Here is an 18,066-nt window from a genome sequence, read left to right as displayed (position 1 = left end):
ACAGCGACAGGGAGGCAAACTGGAGGTGGGGCTGTGCACAAATAACAACTTCCTAACAACAGTTTATCACTTCTGTTTCTCACCCAGACAGACCACAACCTGGTTAACAAATCTCATTATTTAATTTGTTAGCTGAGGCTACTGGCTAGCTATTTGTTATATTTGGACTACAGTCAGCATCAGGCTAACCCACTACTCATCTCTTTCAGCAAATAAAGAAATGTTGTTAGGTTGACACGCATACATACTTTACATAAAAGCATTAGGCTGCAGTCAGGTGACAAGGATGTATACAGTACAGTTATTTCCAAAATCCTAAGGAGCAACACTGAAGAAAGCCCCCCTTTTAACTTTCTGTGCACGTTTTCCATGTGAGTATGGTTATCACTGAGTCTAACTTAAAACTAACAGAGCCTCATCAGGAGGCTAAGGAACCCAGTTCTTCGACTAAAAGTGTGGGCCCTGACTACAAAATGAAATGCAGTGAACACTGGTAAGTTTGCATGCATCATTTCTTGGCAAGAAATCCAAAAACAACGTCACTAATACGTGTTGTTCATTGCTTGATTTATAATCCAGTAGCTGCTGGCAAAGAAGAGTTTAAAAAAATCCTGATTCAGTAATGAACTACATTCTATTCAGTAGCATTGTGCGGGGGGCAGGTCGTTATTTGGGTTACATAGGTTGGTGGATTGAGTAGGTGATAATAACCACTAAGCTACAACCAAGTTATATTGACACTGACACGATACATTGTTTTAAATTGAAATGGGGAGACCATTTCTTGCAGTGGAGTATTAGCATGTCAGTACGCATCACCCGATTGCACCTATCAGTTTGGACATGAGGAGGAAGGCACAGGGAGAGAGCAGACAGGACAGGGCTTGACCCTTCACCCGCAGCTGGCTGCGTGACAGTACGGCTGACAGTTTTGGTGATGGAGAGGAAGGGCAGCGGCCAGCGCTAAATCTTTGCTCTAGCAGCAGTGAGACAGTGCTAAAGAAATGTATAGAGAGAGGAGAACTAATAAGACTACACCTAATGTGTCCCAAGCGTCAACGATAGCCAGAGTCATACATCTGAATAATTCTGTCACTGAAAGCGCAAATGATTCACTTGTTCCCCCCCTAAATAAAACACTTTTTTGTTGTCATGCAACACAGACGCAGTGTTTGGAACAGGCTAGACCATCATACTCCAGTGATTTTACTCTTCCATGATATGGCTTTGACCGCAGCCAAGCGGCAGAGGTAATGATCCGCAGCAGTGACTGTGGTCAGGCAGAGCTGGGAGGCAGGCGTCCAGCTCGCTGGGTGGGTGAGTCTAAGTGAGGCTGGCGTTGGAGCTGCTGGTGCCGCTGTTTTTCCTCTGGCCACTTTGCACCACGCTGGGAACCTGCAGGCCCGTCACTACTGAGAAGCTGCCGTTCCACACCTGCAGGGAAGGAGCAGCACATCAACAGACAGTTCAGAGACAGAGGGGTCAAAGAACAAAAAGAGCACGTATTTAATGTTTCTCACCATGAAAGCTGGTATGACTGGCTGCTGGAACTTGGTTCGGAAGGTGTGCATCAGTTGCTTTGTTTTGGAATTGAAGAACGACAGTACACCTGCAGAGAATAAAGGAGGCTGATTATACAGTATGTACTGTATAACAAAAATAGTGCTGCAACTTCTATTTTTCAATTTCAATTAAACTGTTGATACTATTTTGGGATAACTGATTAAGTGGCTCTTGTGGGTCACGTGGGTGCAGGTATTAAAAACCCTGACCTGCACATCATCACTAAACGATGTCATACATGCTACAATGACTTCTATCACAAGCAGCTCAGCTTTTACTTTTTTTTTTAAAAACACAAATATCATCATACACCTTATACCCCATTGAAATGTCAGGAAGGTATGAAAAAACAGAAACTGCACAAGCCTAACTCAGCCTATAAAATGTTAGAAAATAGTGAAAAATGTCCGCTGCATTTCCAAAGAAGTCCATTAACAAACAATAATCAAATACTATTTTATACAGGCTCACTAAACACAGACAACACAGTGCATACTGAAAAATAAAATTCTTCTCAGGTCAAAATGTTATCTGATCATTTGTAGTGTATTGCTGTGCAGAAGGCGATTGTTGAATATTTGTCGCTTATTTTGCCCCACTTAAAAAGTCACAACCCTGTTACTGTCCGCTCGTTTATCGATCTCACCTTCTTCATAGTTGCAGTAGACTCCTATACTGCTTGGGATTGGACAGTCCAGTGTTCGAGCCTTGTTGTTGTGCTTGGCTGTGAGGCTCTGCTGTAGCCAGTTGTTCAGATGGATGCACCAGGAGGCGCTGCTTTTCCCCAGCTGGTCAAAACGTCCGAGGCTCCGCAGGGCCACGCCCACCGCAAAAGCTTTGCTCTCCTTGTCGAACCGCACCTCCCAGTACTGCTGGCCGGCGTCGATCATGGTGTCAGCTGGAGAGTTTGTCATACACATGTACAGCTAATGAACGTGGAGTTACAGCATCAAAAGGAGGCGTCGATCAGCCGTGCATCATTTTGTGTTTTAAGATATGTAACAGGTCTTGAATCTTTGGAGAAAGACAAACTGAGTTCATGTGGTACAACTGAAGGGAAAACTGAAATTTAGAATCTGTGAAGTATTTTGAAATAGTGGCAAAAAAAAAAAAAAGGTATCTGGAACTAATGGTACAAGTCTTTGTAGTCAGCTTCAATCATCCAAAAAACTGATTTTATTTTTGTAAAAAAAAAGGGAAACATGTTCTCCCTACAGCTTTAGTTTAATATTATTCAGCCACCTACACTGTTAATTTAGCTCCAACAGTCATGATAATGTATAATTTCTGCTTCCAGATCAGCTCTTTTTCAAATACATGTGCAACTGGAGTTAATTCAAGTCTGTTACAGATGTAGAAATGAATTTGTTGCGCCTTGGTTTTTGTATTCTCACCCAGCACTGTGTAGGACTCTGCTGTAAACCTGTCTCTGCCGACCCGGGCCGTCGGTGCTCTCTTAGGTGACATCAGTGATGCCCTGATTACAGATGATAGAGATGTTAAGAGATATTTTTGACATTTATTCTTAATAACGGTGAGTTCATGATCACATATTTCAAAAGGTTGTTAGAGTCCTGTCACTAGTTCAAGCTCAGGATCAAAGACGCTAATACAAACCTGGCTGGAGAGTGCATCGGGGAGTTAGTTCGGTTCTTCTCCTTTCGGATTTCTTGTATTTTTCCACCACTGCTGTCCCACTCCACACTCAAGTCTTCTACCTTCAGGTTCTGGTGGGATGAACCTGAGTCCAGTTTGAAGGTGAAGGCTGCAAATGGAAAAAGGCAGGATTTTTGGAAAATTAATATAGTGATCCAATATTCACATTCACATGAACAAAGATCCCAAAGTCTTTCCATGCATTGGTGATAATAATGGTGTCGACTAGTATTCTCACCGTGAGTTTCTAGTGTAATGGGCTCTGAAAACTCTCCCGCAACAGCCTTGTTACACGCTTTCACTCTGAATGTCATGTACCGGGTATCAAAGCGCAGACCTGATCATAAAGAAACACAATTATCCTTGTTGAGTGGGCTTCAGAGGAGAGTTTAATGTCACACATCTCTTCACAGTCCTGCACCTACCCGTGAGCGTGTGATCCATCTCTCGTATCCCCTCCAACACCATCCAGGGGTAGTCCTCTCTGATACGTGGGGGACCCTCGTGGTTTGTGCGTCGGTGTTCCAGTATGTAGTGGTCAATCTTGCCGTCAGGCTCCGGTAAGGTCCAGACTATAGTCACTGTGTTGTCACAGACCTGGCACTCTGACACCTGGATCTCTGGAGTGGCAGGAACTGGATGTGAGACAGGAGAGACAGCTTGTCAGTATCCAAGATCAAGTTTTTCTATTTCTGTACAAAAAAGCTACTGTGTGAAACTTCCAGTTAAGTGACAGAATCAGGTCTAAAATTGTTATTGAAAAAACTTGTTTTAGTAATGTTTAAGCTTCTTTGATTTTTTTTTTTTTTTTTGCTACCTGGGGCAGAAGAAGTCAGGCTGACAGATACACAGACTAAGAGACAGTTTTATGGCAGAAGTGTCTAACAATCGGATATTAACACACCAAGCAGAAACTGAGCAACATAAGTGTTCATTTGGAATCATTTGAAGTCATGTTTCTGAGCAGACGATTAAGTCCGATCTTCCTTCTCCTATAAACTGTGGTGTGGTCTCCAACAGATGATTAGTATATCTGCCTCTATAGCTGCTAAATGTTATACTTTCTTCTACAACTAAGCAACTTACAATTATTTTAATTATTGATAAATCTGTTCCTCGATTTATTGTTTAGATGTTTGGTCGGTCCATTCAGTTTACTGTCACCATGTCATAAATCGACTGATCATTGCAGCTCTATTGTTTAGTGCTGCACAGGTAGAGTAAAGCTGGTTTATCAGAGCTTTTTGCTAGATGCTGTTAGTAATGAGACTGAGCCCTCCTGTGCATATTGTAAGTTAGCTGACAAACCACAACAGCGCACTTAAAGAGGTTATAAAACCTCATACAGCTGCACATCTTCTGTGGTCGACCCCCTTCACATAACATCTATGACTCACTGACGTACATTAAATACTGATAACTGGAACGCTCTGAAGCCGCTGCAACAGGCGACCTGTTTGACATTGTTTTGCTCTGATTAGATTTTGTGGCAACGTGTGTGCAGTTGGAAACAAAGTCTGTTTGTGTATAACACTGACCTCAAAAAACAGTTATTATCTCTGTTTGAATATAGATAAAAAATCCTGAAATCTGGTTGCAAATATCACAAAGTAGTCCAGTGGTGGAAATGTTAATGCCACCCTGATACTGTTGCATTAAGTCTCACTTAAGTATTTTTTGAGATCAGCAGTATTAAAAGTACTGTGTATTTTTCTAAGTGTTTTTTTTTACAGCTTTTATCACAGTAATTTTTACTGTTCCAGATGGTCGAGTTGAAACTAATTTTAAATCATTTAAAACAGCCGTTTCTGAAAACAAGTGAAAAAAATCTATTAATGCTTTTAATTAACTTGTTTTGTTCACTACAACAAAACAAATGCACATTATGACTGAGCTTCATGTTTAAAATCAATTTGACAATATTAGTAAAGATATTTTTATGGATAGTTTGGTATCTCCATATAACGATCATATGTAATCACAAAGTAATCAAATTAATGGCAAATACATTGAGCTGTGTCCCACTGTCACGCTTTACATTACACAAAATTTTCTGTTTAAAAAAGCATTTCAATTTCAGTTACAATTTGATTGGAATTGTCCATTGTGGCTCTGCTCTATGAACATTATAGCAACAATATTCTAGCAACTATCAGAAAATAACAAGAGGACTTTGTGTGTCATTTAAAACTTCTTGGCTGACTGTCTTTGGCATCATCTATATTGTTGCGCGTGCTTCTTTAATCTTGTAACCTTCCTGAGAGCAGACGGCTTGTAGAACTTACCAGAAAAAAGAAAGAAAGCTAAACTAAGTTGTGACTGAAGACCAAACCACATTTAAACATGTGAATCTTGTGGGGAGACATTTCTCACATCACCAGGCATCACGTCAAAACTCAATGCTTAACATAATTAAATATAAGACTTTTAAGACATTTTATAACCTTAATTTCTAAAAACATTTTTAAAAAATCTTATTTTCGTCTTTTCTAGGATCAGCAGGAACACTGAATAACTATAACAATGATTTGCATTGATGATAGGATTGAACATTTTTAATGCCTCTCATATTTTGAGATAAATGGGGTTAGCACTCAATTACACATTTAATGACTTACTGCACTTGTGCATCATAATTTAAGGGTGATATTTTGTATGAAAAATTTCATTTAGTAAAGAAACAAGTACGTGTGGAGTAAAATATACAAAAGCTCATGTAGTGGAGTACAAAGTAGCGGCACTCAGCACTTTCTTTTGTTTTGTTGAAATTAAAAGTGAAGCAGACCTGGGAGAAACTTGAGCTCCTGCAACATCTCCCTCTCCTGGCTGAAATCCACCATCAAGTGACTCATGTTGTCACTGGCTTTAGCCTTCAGGGAGAGGCGAAAGGCCGGAGCCATTGTCACGCTGCAGACAAAGAGATGCACAGAGAAGACACACGAACACACGGGGTGGAAACAAGCATGGTCGCATTATTCAACTGAACCGGAGGCAAACACAGGTGACTCTAACTAATACTAAAGAAAAGGCCACTAACTAGACTTCTGTAACTACCGCTGAGCTCATCACCCTGATCAAACATTTAAAAAGCGGGAGCTAGAGAAGGAGCAGCATTCATCCAGGGAGGGGCTGACACAGGATGGTACAGACTTTAGAGGACAGTGGGAAACACAAAGACAAAAGGCTCTGGAGTGGAAAGGTTTCCATAGTGCTTATTGTCTAAGAAATGGGTGCGGTGACTACATGTTTGAACGCATGCATGTTATATTATGAGGTGGCTCACTGGTTATAGGAGGCTATGACAAAAAGGGAAGCAATGGATGGCTGAGTACTATACCTATCCTTAATGTCTTTGGCCGCCTGGAGAGGAGAAGCAGAGAGGGAACGGAAAAAGAGAGAAGAGATACGGAGCGAAGAGAGAAAAACTGAGTTGTAGCTCATCATGTTGTCATTCAACACTTAGAACAAAAACTCACTGGTGGCTGTGTTAAAATAACTGTGCTGGTAGTATGACACCACAAGAAGGACAGATTAAATCATGTATATGGACACTGGAATTCACCGTCAATCATTTTCGTTTTAAAACATCAGTTATGAACAATGAGCAGGGGGAACAGTGCAGTAGCATTGCAGCGGGTGAGGGGTCGGTCAGTTACCTGATTGAACCCGTCCGTCTCAGAGGAGCAGAGCGTCTGGTTAGCCAGCTCCAGCAGCTCTTCTGAACTCTCCAGGGCTTTGGAGCAGGCGCTCAGCTGACTCTGAGGAAAACACCAACTGACAGTGAGACAGCGAGTACATCAGGAAAACTTTCACACGTTGGGCTTGAGCAAAATGGGACCATTGTGTTTGCAGCAGGAGCTATGAACCTAGCTGTATCATTTGAGAGTCATGGTTTAGTCTTGAGGCTGCAGAGGATGAAATAATCAATGAGACTGCTTAAGTACCATAAAAGTAGCATAAAAAAAGAAAGAAAGATTCAAATCAGCTGTTCAGTGACAGAAATTTGAGAGCAATGTTCAATCTACTACATATCCACAAATCTATTAGAATGAGTTGATATAAAACAGGTTATTAATATTAAGTCTGATATTTAAAGAATGAATCTACAGAAACAGAAAGTATTATTTTTCACATTAGATACAAATTTAGTTATTTTTTGACTAAAAATGATTTCTCTCCCTCCATAAAACACTTGACACATTTCCTTTTCTTGAAACCAGTTAAATTATATAAGTTACATTCTACCTACTATAAATAGACCAATTAACTGTGTCATCATTTTATTCTCTCTTCTTTTAAAGCCATCTGGTACAGTATGCTCATTCTAGCATTATATCAGGTGGCAAAACTTAAAGACTAGGTTTAGACTTAAGACTAGATTTGCCTGTACACTGTATAAAATAGCTGTTCCCAAAAATACTTTTTGTTTTGATATTAAGGCTGGGAAATATGGTCAAAACCAAATATCGTGATATTTTTAACTAAATACCTCGATATCGTCATATTGTGATAATATTGTATTGATGTCAATTGGCTCTTTCACAAAAATGTTTACACTTTTGATCAATAATCATTAGTAATGTGGACATAATGACATACATTCTGTAATACAGCTTTTAAAAGCAGGAGCGATATCCAAAATCTAATACAATAACTAATCTCATATCATGATATTGACATATTGCCCAGGATTACTTGATATTCTATCTTATTCTCGCAGTTTTTTAAAGATCACTTGTTTGTAAGTTTTTAAATAATAATTGTTTGTAATAAAATATTGTGTTTGGTTTAATTTTGCTGAAGCCCAAAATTTTAATTGCTGACATTTAAAGTTTCCTCTGCTGAAACTGGTTCTCAGTGAAAACGTGTCTTTAGTTTTTAGTCAGACAATAAAAGGTCAGGCGAGGTTTTTATGTGGTCACTTCTGAGCAAAACAGCATTATTCATTCTGTAACCAAGCAGTCACACAAAGCCACAGAACGTGCTCATAAAACATCACTTTCCCATCACAGTGGGATTAGAAAATGAAAATTAAACTGGGTCATAATAAAATACTAAACCACTGCAGTTATACCTGTAACTCATATGTGCGGCTGGCTCTCTCCTGTTTGATGCGTGTCATCATGTTTTCCTTCATGTCATCCAGGATAGAGTGCAGGGAGCTGAACTCAGAGTCCAGGTCCTCTTGCACTCGAGAGGAGTTGGCCTGGTGTCACAACAAAAATTAGTTCATACAGAACAAGAAGACTTCCCGAATACACTGACAGAAGAGAACTGTGTGCAGTCTGAATTCATTCAAACAAGGGTTTTAGTTCAATCATGTGTGTCTCTGTACCTCTAAGTTGTCGAGGCTCTGTTTGAGGCCGCAGATGAAGTTGGAAATCTCGTCATTCTTCGTGGCCAGCGTGTGGGTGATCTTACGCAGAGATTCCTACAGCAAAGACAAATTCTTAACTTTGTATATTCAGCATTTTGTTGTGCGTGAAACATTTACAACAATCTCTGATCCCTAAAGACTAAAAGCTGTAATACCCCACATCAGTGTGTCAACGCCTGAATAGTGTTTCCCTCCAAACCAAACACTACAGCTCATTTCGCTGCCTCCTCTGTGGCTGAAATTGTGCTAATCAGTGTAATCATTGTTTGGTTGGAGAGAAAACATAGAGCATAAGGCTCTGATCTCCCCTTTAGACCTGATTAAACATCTGTTCTTCAGATTGGATGGTGCACTAGGAGGGAGGACACTTCACGGGCGGAAGGATGCGCATTCATAATTTAATAATGCGGCTCCACAGCCATTGAACAGCCGGCTTCAAAGGGGTGGGCACACACACACGAACAAACACACAAGGCGATTATTACACGACTTAAATCTCTGACACGTTACTAGTCCCGTTACATTTCATCCAGAGCGGAAAAAGAGCCCCATTCATACTGTAGCGCTGCGTAATGTTTGTTGATGCGAGAGAAGCTGCGCAAAGGCCCCCCAGACCCTTATCCATCGATGTGCTGCAACATAAAACGTACCTGCAGCCAGACAAACACGTAAAAACACGGAAAACACGACTATAAAGCACGAGTGTGTGTGCCGCATCCACAAACTCCGCGGTTCGGCTGCTTCTCCCCCTCCTTCCTTTGTACACTGTTACGCCCTGAAACGGCTTCCCCCCCATCAGAGACACCTGTTCCTCCGGCCCCGGCTCACCTTCTGGTCTCCCATCTCACTGCTCCGGTGCACCGGCGCTGCTGGAGCCGCAAACACCGCCGGGGTTTGTCCTCCGTGGCCCGCTTTCGTTTTATTTGCACGGCGGAGCTGCTAGTGATGCTGCCGGAGTGCAACGCATCTTCGGACGGACACCAGCCAGCAACGCCTTTGGGCCGTAGTGCATGGAGCGCATGCGTCAGAGGAGGATTGTGGGTAATGAAGTTCCGGTAGTAAGGGGGGAAGTCATGATGCCTTTAGGGTCTCTCGGAGAAACGTAAGGCCAATACCACAAAGGTGAGGGAGGGAATACGTTAAACAGCAACATATTTGATCAAACCCATCTATAAATGTCTAATAACCAGGCTGCTCACCTGCTCAGTGAGAGGAGGATCCTCTCAGGCCTTCAGTAACATGAGGTGTACCTGCTGGGAAGTGTAAAGAGCCCTTTAGTAAGTCCTCACGTGGGCACATGGGTTTTTTCAGGGTACCAACTACAGGTGAGCTAGGGGCAGTTTGGCTCCTCTTAATAAGGGGGTTCTCTAAAATATTGGCAATGCTACTATTGCCATGCATTTCTATTTTTTCTGTATGGCCATTATCATGGATCATGCATATCATTCATAAAAGTGGGCTATTGTTGATGTATGATTCATGCATGATAGTTTTTCATTACTAATTCACTCAATATTGAGAAAAATCTCAAAAAAGCATTTCTCCAAACTGCCATTACTAATTTTTCTGTTTTGTAATCAGCCGTCCAAAATAAAACAAGGAAGCTTACTTGCAAATTTAACCAAAATTTGCTCCATCTGATTAAAAAAAGAGCTCTCCTGAAAGCCATGGGATAGCTTGAATCCTGCAGGGGATCAACATGTGGAAGTATTAACCCACAGAATTCCAAATGGATCATGACTGAAAATATTTTAAAGTCAAACCGAAACTTTTTAAAGTCAAACTGACACTTTTTAAAGATGAATCAGTCATGTAGTCATGAGTGATCTGATGCTTGTTTTATGGGTTTTGTGTTTTGTGCTGAAATGTACTCTCTGTGGCCACTTTAACAGGAACACCCGTACAGTGTAATGCCATCCAATACAACACTCTGCAATATATTCTACTTTTCCGAAGCTTACAAATTGTCAGTTTTTGTTGACATTGTCAGAAAGTTGATAATTCTACTGTATGTTTATTAGTGGGGTTGTAGTTGGTAGCGGTGTAATGAAGTGCATTATATTGGGTGTTTGGTTTGATTTTGCTAAAACAAAACAGAACAGAAATTGCTGACATTTATAATTTCCTCTCCCAAAATTGGTACTCAGTAAGAACTCTAGTTTTTAGTCAGACACTAAAAGGTCAGTCAGGGTTTTGAATGTAGTCATTTCAGAGCAAAACGGCAAGTGACCTGCTCTCTGTGTTTCTTTGTACCTCTAAGTTGTTGAGGCTCTGTTTGAGGCTGTAGATGAAGTTGGAAATCTCCTCATTCTTTATTTTTTGTTTTGTGCTAATATGTACACTCAGCAACCACTTTATTAGGTTCTCCTGTGCTATCTAATGCAACAGCTCTGCCATGCAGTCTACATTTATGAAGCTTCAGTTTTTGTTGACATAGTTGACGGAGTGCATTATATTGAATGGTGCTCCCAATATTTTTGCCCACTCCATTAACTTACATCTCAATATGATGCACTCCAGTACACTATCACCCACTACAAACTCAATAATATACATAAAGTAGGCAACATCAACAAAAATGGAAAATGTAACATTGTAAATGTAACAGTAAAATTTATGGCAGAGCCGTTGCATTGGATTGTATAAGATTGCACAGGTGTTCCTAATAAAGTGGCAGGTGATTGCATGCATATGTGTTGTTTAGTCTTTTGCAGTGTCATATGTGTTTTGCTTTTGAGTTTTATGTTTGGGGATGGGCATTGCTTACTAGTTTAGGATATTAATGCTATGGTATTTGGCATAAATCCATGCTATACAAATGCATACATATAAAATAAAACAATACAAATAGATGACTGAAAAGTCAGTTAATGTGTAAATGAACAAAAGTAAATGAAAGTAGGATCTTTTGAAGAAGTCCTACTGATGTTACAATTTGTACAGTGACTTATTTTTTATAACAAGTCTTTGTAACGATTGCATATAAAACTTTAAACAATAGTTTATTCATATTATACTACATATGTAGTACATTAGAAGATGTTGTATTAATGTTGACCAACTGAAAAATAAGGACATTTATTACACAACAATTACACACTGGATGATGTCTTTTTTTTGCTGCTTTCCAAAAATAGAACAGCCACCAAAAAGTGCTTTTGCTGTAAAGACAGAGGTGTAATTGTCTCCAACCAGAAATACTTAAATGTTAAGCAATATACACATCAAATATTAGAAAACACAAGGAATGGCAACTGGCTCAATTCCTTAAAGCCTATATTGTATTTTACAGATAGTATATTAGATGAAATGTTTAACATTTTCAGTTTCAATCACAAAAAGTATAGATGCATAATATTTCTGCCACAAGCTCCACTCCCATTTATGCAAACAACTCTACTAAATGAAATGATATATATGGTTGTTTTTGTACTTTTGTTACAGCCGGGACCTACTTTCAGTGAATGTGGTTGAGGTTTCAGACTCTGTGTTCACTTTAGATCTACTTGTGCCCTTTTTTGTTACTGTTCACCATTATGAACAGATAATACTCAGACACAACTTATCATAATTATGATCAGGTTAACACTGAAGAATATGTCAGAGCTACATAGGTTTCAGATCCCAAAAGCTCAAATTTTAAATGTCACAGACTCAGAAAGGGATGTTGTTGGCTCTCATCTGTGAACAGTCAGAACTAATAAATATCGAATTGTCTCTCATCTCTGTTGTCTCCTGCAAATATTTTAAAAGCTGTGGTCTGAGATTGAATCAGAAAGTTCACCAACTCCGCTTTACTTAGTTGTGTCTTGTCACAGGAAGCCAAGTGCTCCTTTTCTGGTAAGACACTGTGGGGACAAAGGTAAGGTGCATTTTAGCACCCATGCACAAAAAACCCACAAGGGTTTCACAAACTGTTGTATCATTCATTATGCCCTGCTATCATTCAGCAAGTCAGCACATTCATATTTATCTCACATCGAAGGGAATCGCTGTATGCTTCCAAACAAAACGATTGTCTACAGCAGGATGTACATTTTTAGACATGGGGGTAGCAGTCAACAGGCTGCTTTTGATGTCTTTCGATTAGAAGATTTCGAAAACAAGGCGCATCAGTATTTGGTCACCTTTGTCAAAGCCTACATCTTTTCCATCTTCAGTTGTTGTTGCAGTGCAGTCAGCTCACTTAAATCTACTTTGTCTTACAGTACTGCGAAGGAAACCCCTCCTCCCGCCCACACACAGAGGTTTGTTTCTGGCTGTCACTTGCGTAGACAGGCAGGCAGCAGCCACAGAATGAGTCTGAGAAGAAGACCACCTCTCACATCATACGATGGAAATGTCGCTGAAACAGTCAACTCTGGTGTTGCTCACAGGTAAGACTCTTTACTTTATATTCAACACATCAAAATAGACTTCTACACTGAATACAAAGCCATAGATGTGTTACATGAGGATGCTAAAAAGAATAATGCATGAATAGACAAAAAAAAGGGAAGAGGAAATCTGTAGAGAGCAGTTGTAGAATTAAATACACGTTTGTGGTTATTGTTAAAATACTGCAAAATGCATGAAGTGTAACACTGATTTTATCTATCTATCTATCTATCTATCTATCTATCTATCTATCTATCTATCGATCTATCTATCTATCTATCTATCTATCTATCTATCTATCTATCTATCTATCTATCTATCTATCTATCTATCTATCTATCTATCTGTCTGTCTGTCTGTCTGTCTGTCTGTCTGTCTGTCTGTCTGTCTGTCTGTCTGTCTGTCTGTCTGTCTATCTATCTATCTATCTATCTATCTATCTATCTATCTATCTATCTATCTATCTCTGCAGTGGCAATAGCAGTGATGTCAGCTCAAGTTACTGTAACTCTGGATGAAGAGCAAAAAAGAGTGGACGTTCCCCATGGTTCCTCTCTGACTTTGTACTGCTCTTTGGAGGGACAGGGGAGATTTCGAATAGCCTGGTTTTTTAAATGCTGTGGAAATAAAACAATTGACATCAACGCCACGGTATTTAACAAATCCACAAAGACCTCCAATGAGACATCCAGCAAAACAAAGCAGAACTTAAAGGAGGATCTGCCGAAACACACTTTATCAAGTGTTACATACAACGACAGTGGATGGTACTTTTGCAATGTCACAATAGAGATTCCATATTTAAAACATTATGAGAGCAAAGGAGCAGAAGTGATTGTTGGTAAGTATTATTTGTATTTGCTCAAACTTATTATTGTGAAACATTATGGATTCATAATACTGTCAATTGTCTGCCTTGCTATGATGACAGGAACAGGGAAGACCGTAACGGAACATACAACTTACCAGACACAAGGTGTGTGCATGTGTGTGCATGTGTGTGCATGTGTGTGTGTGTGTGTGTGTGTGTGTGTGTGTGTGCGCATGAAATTCTCATGAACCATAGCACATCATACAGTCCATTTTTAGGATCCATCACAGTCTGAGTTATTGTCTGAAACTTCCGGTGAATGTGCCTCTGAAGAGACACAAGTTAGAAGACTTCAGGCACGAGATGTCCAAACTATTCTAAAGTACTCAAATATCTTAATCTAATTACCTCACTGTGAGGTGTGAACTTCTGCCTGAAATTGTGATGACTTGTTTAACAAATCATCAATTAAGAATTATAGTGTGCACACATTGGTCTACTCTTACACACACTAATAAATTGACATAATATGGCCACATTTCATTTTTTCTTACAGTCCATGTGTCTCCCACAAACTTCTTTGAAGAATGGTGGCTATGGATCTTGGTGGGAGGATCGGTTCTCGTCCTGATAGTCCTCATCATCATATGTGTCTTAATGAGAAGGAGACAACATATAAGAGGTACGAGTTTTCTTTTACAGGTTCAAGGTTTGGATAGTCATCTAGGTCGTGTATTGATGTCTCTGCATGAGCATCAGCAGTTTGTAGATACGATCTATCTGCATCTGTGGGAAATAAAGGCTAGAAACAGACTTGCAAATAAGGGCACAGAACTCAAACCAGTGAGGTCAGATCTGCACTGATTCCCTGGTTCAAGACTGAACGTTTGCATTTTACAGTTTTTCTTGAAGTGTCTTTATGTCAGTGTGAGAGAACAAAAGATACAGGAAGCAGTGCTTATAATCGCAGGTTAAATCTGCCCAACTCGGGGGTCGGTGGATGCTGAAGAAGCAGGTGGCTTTTGTGGTTTAACAGCACAGCGTGAGATGATCAAGAATGTAGATATAGGACAAGACTGTCTGTCTCTTGAGGGGTTTAAGTAAAGATACTGAGAACAAGTGTTGCTTATGAAGTAGCATAAGTGACAAGCTCACAACAAGCTCATCCACAGTGCACTACCAAGCACTCTCACTGCTTTGTGAGTCATAAGGTTTAGGTCAGTTATCCGGTTGTCACATACAAATACAATACATATGCATATATATGTTATAACCACAGGAATTGCTTTTTGAGGGCAACTGTTTCTTTCTTACTTACCAGGTGCACCTGGCATTTCTAAAACTGAAATGGTGTCAAATCAAGACTCCCTCCGCTTTTGCACAGTTCTCATTTCTGTGCAAAATTCTCACATCTTTAATTAATTTTGTCACAACAGTGTGTACATTTTGTGTTGCTTTCACATATAATTCAAATGTAGAATTATGTTAAATTAAAGTCTCGGAGCCAAAACGGATGACACTACTTTTCTAATGATGTTAATACGCAAATGTTCACATGCAAAATATTTCAGCTGCCCATAACCATCCAAATGTTTTCTTCTTTTCAGTGATATAGTACTGTTGTAATGCCCCAAATAATTGTCAACAGGTGGCTCTTTTAATTTAATTTGTTTAATTTTCTTCTTATTCAAATTTTAGCACATCCTGTCAAATGTTGTGGAATTTAGCGTACAGGTGCAACTCATTAGCTATCATTTCTTAACTACGCTTACACCATGTCATTGGGTTTTGTGTAGGTTCAAAAGTTCCATCAGACATAGAAACCTAAATGTGTGTAAGCTTGTGGTGGTTTTGTGACAGGAGGGGGGCTATCACAGAGAATGGAAAAGAGACAGCACAGCAGGAGGACAAACTCTACACGCCTGACATACATACATGGGTCTTGCAACTGTGTTTTTTGTGTATTATGAGAGCAACAGAGAGAAAACAATGCAAAAATCCATACATACACACGCAAGCTAACGAAGACTCAGCTTAAACAGCAAACGTGGAGGAAAATGTAAGCACTACAATTTAATGCTGACAGCTTTGACCACTAATTAACTAATTTAAATTAAAAGAAGCATAATTTGAAAGATTTCTAATGTGAGTTGGAATGGAGTTCCACTCACGAGCAGCCCTGATTGAAAATGCAGACCGGCTAAAAGCACTTTTTCTAAACAGGACCACACAGTCTCCTCTAGCTGCACTCCGTGTGGATGTTGATGCCATTTTTATAAACTGGCTCAATACAGGAGGAGCAAGTCCATGTATGATTTTGTACATAAGACAGGAATGTGAATATTTAATCAGGTGTTCCTAGTGTAACAACTTGTATTTCAATAAAATATGGCAGTGATGATAGTTGTTGGATTTCCTGTCCAGCACTTTGAGAGTTTTTTTATATAGAGAAAATAGAGGTTTAAGAGCAGTGTTGCTAGCTTGAGACCAGGTTGTCAGACAATATGTTATGTGGGAGAAGATCATTGAGTGCATGTACATTAGTGCAGCCTTAGTTGACATGCAACTGCGGATGTGTCTAAAATTTGCCAAATTGAATTTAATGCACTTCGAAACTGTTGTAGAGACTTTCAGCTGAAGGCAGTTTTGCTTTAACCATACTGTGATGTGTTGCATTGAGTTGGTTAACTGATCAGCGATGTAATGTTTTAGCTGTATGATTATACTACACATTATTGCTGTCAGTGCATACTATGAATAGAGGTCACACAGGAAAGCCACACGCTCATGGTTACTTTTCAGTTGGCTCTGTTTAACTTTATAGAACTAGAGTTTGTAATGTTGACTGTCTCGAATATGAAGTGAAATTTCACTAGTTGATCAGTTTATATACTTTTGGAACCTGAGTCAAATGTTTTGAGTAAGCAGCAGCCGTTTGCAGGACAAATGAAGTGTGTGCTGCACAGTATGATTTGATGATGATGACGATAGTTACACTTCATGTTTTCATATTTTGAGAACAGTGCTTAAGCATCTGAGAAACTACAATAGAGAGCAAATTAGGGGCTTCCAATACAGTGGAAATCAGGCCCAAACCAACTCTAAAAATACATGATAATTTATCAGTGACTTGAACACAGCCAGTAAAAAAGATGTGTATACATTTCCTGCTTGATAACATTTTACTGTGAATGAAGCTTTGTCATCCTTATCTAACAGCATTTATTGTGTTGATACAATGCATCTGGGAATTATTTATACTTTATGAAGATATATTAAAGATTTTTTATATAATATAAATATTATATTATCAATAGTTTGTCCACATATCTGATCAAGGCTGCAGCTGTTACACCTAATGTAACCTTGCAATTTCTGTTTTTTTTTGTTTTTTTTTAAACGTTAATGAGGGCAATGTACATCTATTTGTGTTCTTCAGTATTTCAACCACTGGATTTATTGACAGTAGATAATTAAATGTCTACCTAATTGTAAATAGGATAAAAATGATTCATGATTTCATTTACATTTTTATAGTTCATAGTAGTACATCGTAGTACATAGTATAGTTTTAAGTTTTTGCAGAAAGTAATTTTGATTGCAAAATGTATTATGTTAATATTATACAATTTCCCTTCTACACTGTTATTGTCCACAATGCAACTGAAAAACAAAACTAACATCTTAAAGATATAACCTGGAGGTGGGGGAAACATACTGATTAATACATGTACTCGGTGAAGGGTCTTCATGTTAACTACAGATATTAATACTGTATTCATCCTGTGTTTACTTTCTAATACAGAGTTACAGACTCCTATCTATGGAAACATGCGTCCCTCTCCTCGGCCTGGGGCGCCAGCAGACAAACTTAAGACAGTTTCTTCATGTCAAAACCTTCGGACCCCAAATCCTGGCAGGAAATATGAGGAAAGCAAAATGAGATACAAATAGTGAAGAGATGGACCTTACACATATCAACTCATAGAGGCTGTTACTGCAGTGGCATTTCTTTACTTTTTAACATTTACATGTACATATTATATATATATTTTTTTTTTTTGGAAAAGGATTCTCTTTAACTCTTCAACTGGACATTCATTTTATTTGATTATTTCTTTTCAGGCATGTTCAGTAATATGAGCCACTAGATGGCATTAGATGCTTTAAATTTGCAAAAATGTAAATTGTTTCGTTTTTTTGCTTAAAAAAAAAAAAGTCAACACCTGTACATAATTGTGATCAATATACCATTTTTACAGAAAATAAACCAAAAAAAAGT

At 39.0% G+C, this 18,066-nt stretch overlaps 3 protein-coding genes across 4 annotated transcripts in view; 1 reads left to right on the top strand and 2 right to left on the bottom strand.

Moving 5' to 3' along the window:
- ubxn6 (UBX domain protein 6) overlaps positions 1-18,066 on the bottom strand; it is a 409,082-nt gene that overhangs the window by 348,911 nt on the left and 42,105 nt on the right. The window lies entirely within an intron of this gene.
- Positions 216-9,553, bottom strand: fsd1 (fibronectin type III and SPRY domain containing 1). 2 transcript variants are annotated; one of them, XM_062424333.1, is made up of 13 exons: positions 9,425-9,553; positions 8,555-8,650; positions 8,294-8,425; positions 6,876-6,977; positions 6,557-6,579; positions 6,005-6,126; positions 3,645-3,854; positions 3,458-3,556; positions 3,169-3,328; positions 2,958-3,040; positions 2,210-2,461; positions 1,521-1,609; positions 216-1,434 (listed from the first exon to the last, which is right to left on the bottom strand). In XM_062424333.1, the coding sequence occupies exons 1-13, from the start codon at positions 9,437-9,439 to the stop codon at positions 1,324-1,326; spliced, it is 1,494 nt and encodes a 497-aa protein (XP_062280317.1). In that variant the 5' UTR covers positions 9,440-9,553; the 3' UTR covers positions 216-1,323. The 2 variants fall into 2 exon arrangements, with proteins under 2 accessions (XP_062280317.1, XP_062280316.1); XM_062424332.1 differs by having other exon boundaries at positions 221-1,434; positions 3,181-3,328.
- On the top strand, positions 12,950-17,992 carry LOC133985013 (uncharacterized). Its single transcript, XM_062424554.1, has 5 exons — positions 12,950-12,972; positions 13,446-13,814; positions 13,905-13,949; positions 14,341-14,466; positions 17,590-17,992. Exons 2-5 carry the CDS (start codon positions 13,460-13,462, stop codon positions 17,736-17,738), a joined length of 675 nt encoding a protein of 224 aa, XP_062280538.1. The 5' UTR covers positions 12,950-12,972; positions 13,446-13,459; the 3' UTR covers positions 17,739-17,992.

This window comes from Scomber scombrus, chromosome 8, assembly GCF_963691925.1.
Source record: "Scomber scombrus chromosome 8, fScoSco1.1, whole genome shotgun sequence".
NCBI lineage: Eukaryota > Metazoa > Chordata > Actinopteri > Scombriformes > Scombridae > Scomber > Scomber scombrus.
This window is presented reverse-complemented; position numbering and strand designations above follow the sequence as displayed.

What these genes read in the sequence shown, in the direction of transcription:
- fsd1 (XM_062424333.1), bottom strand. An exon ending in GGAGCTCAAGTTTCTCCCAG is followed by an intron (nt 3,855 to 6,004) that starts GTCTGCTTCACT and finishes TCTCACATCCAG; the next exon opens with TTCCTGCCACTCCAGAGATC. An exon ending in CCAGCCAGGTTTGTATTAGC is followed by an intron (nt 3,041 to 3,168) that starts GTCTTTGATCCT and finishes ATCTGTAATCAG; the next exon opens with GGCATCACTGATGTCACCTA.
- LOC133985013 (XM_062424554.1), top strand. Translation starts at nt 13,460, where the DNA reads ATGTCAGCTCAAGTTACTGTAACTCTGGATGAAGAGCAAAAAAGAGTG. An exon ending in AGGAGCAGAAGTGATTGTTG is followed by an intron (nt 13,815 to 13,904) that starts GTAAGTATTATT and finishes CTATGATGACAG; the next exon opens with GAACAGGGAAGACCGTAACG. An exon ending in TACAACTTACCAGACACAAG is followed by an intron (nt 13,950 to 14,340) that starts GTGTGTGCATGT and finishes TTTTTCTTACAG; the next exon opens with TCCATGTGTCTCCCACAAAC.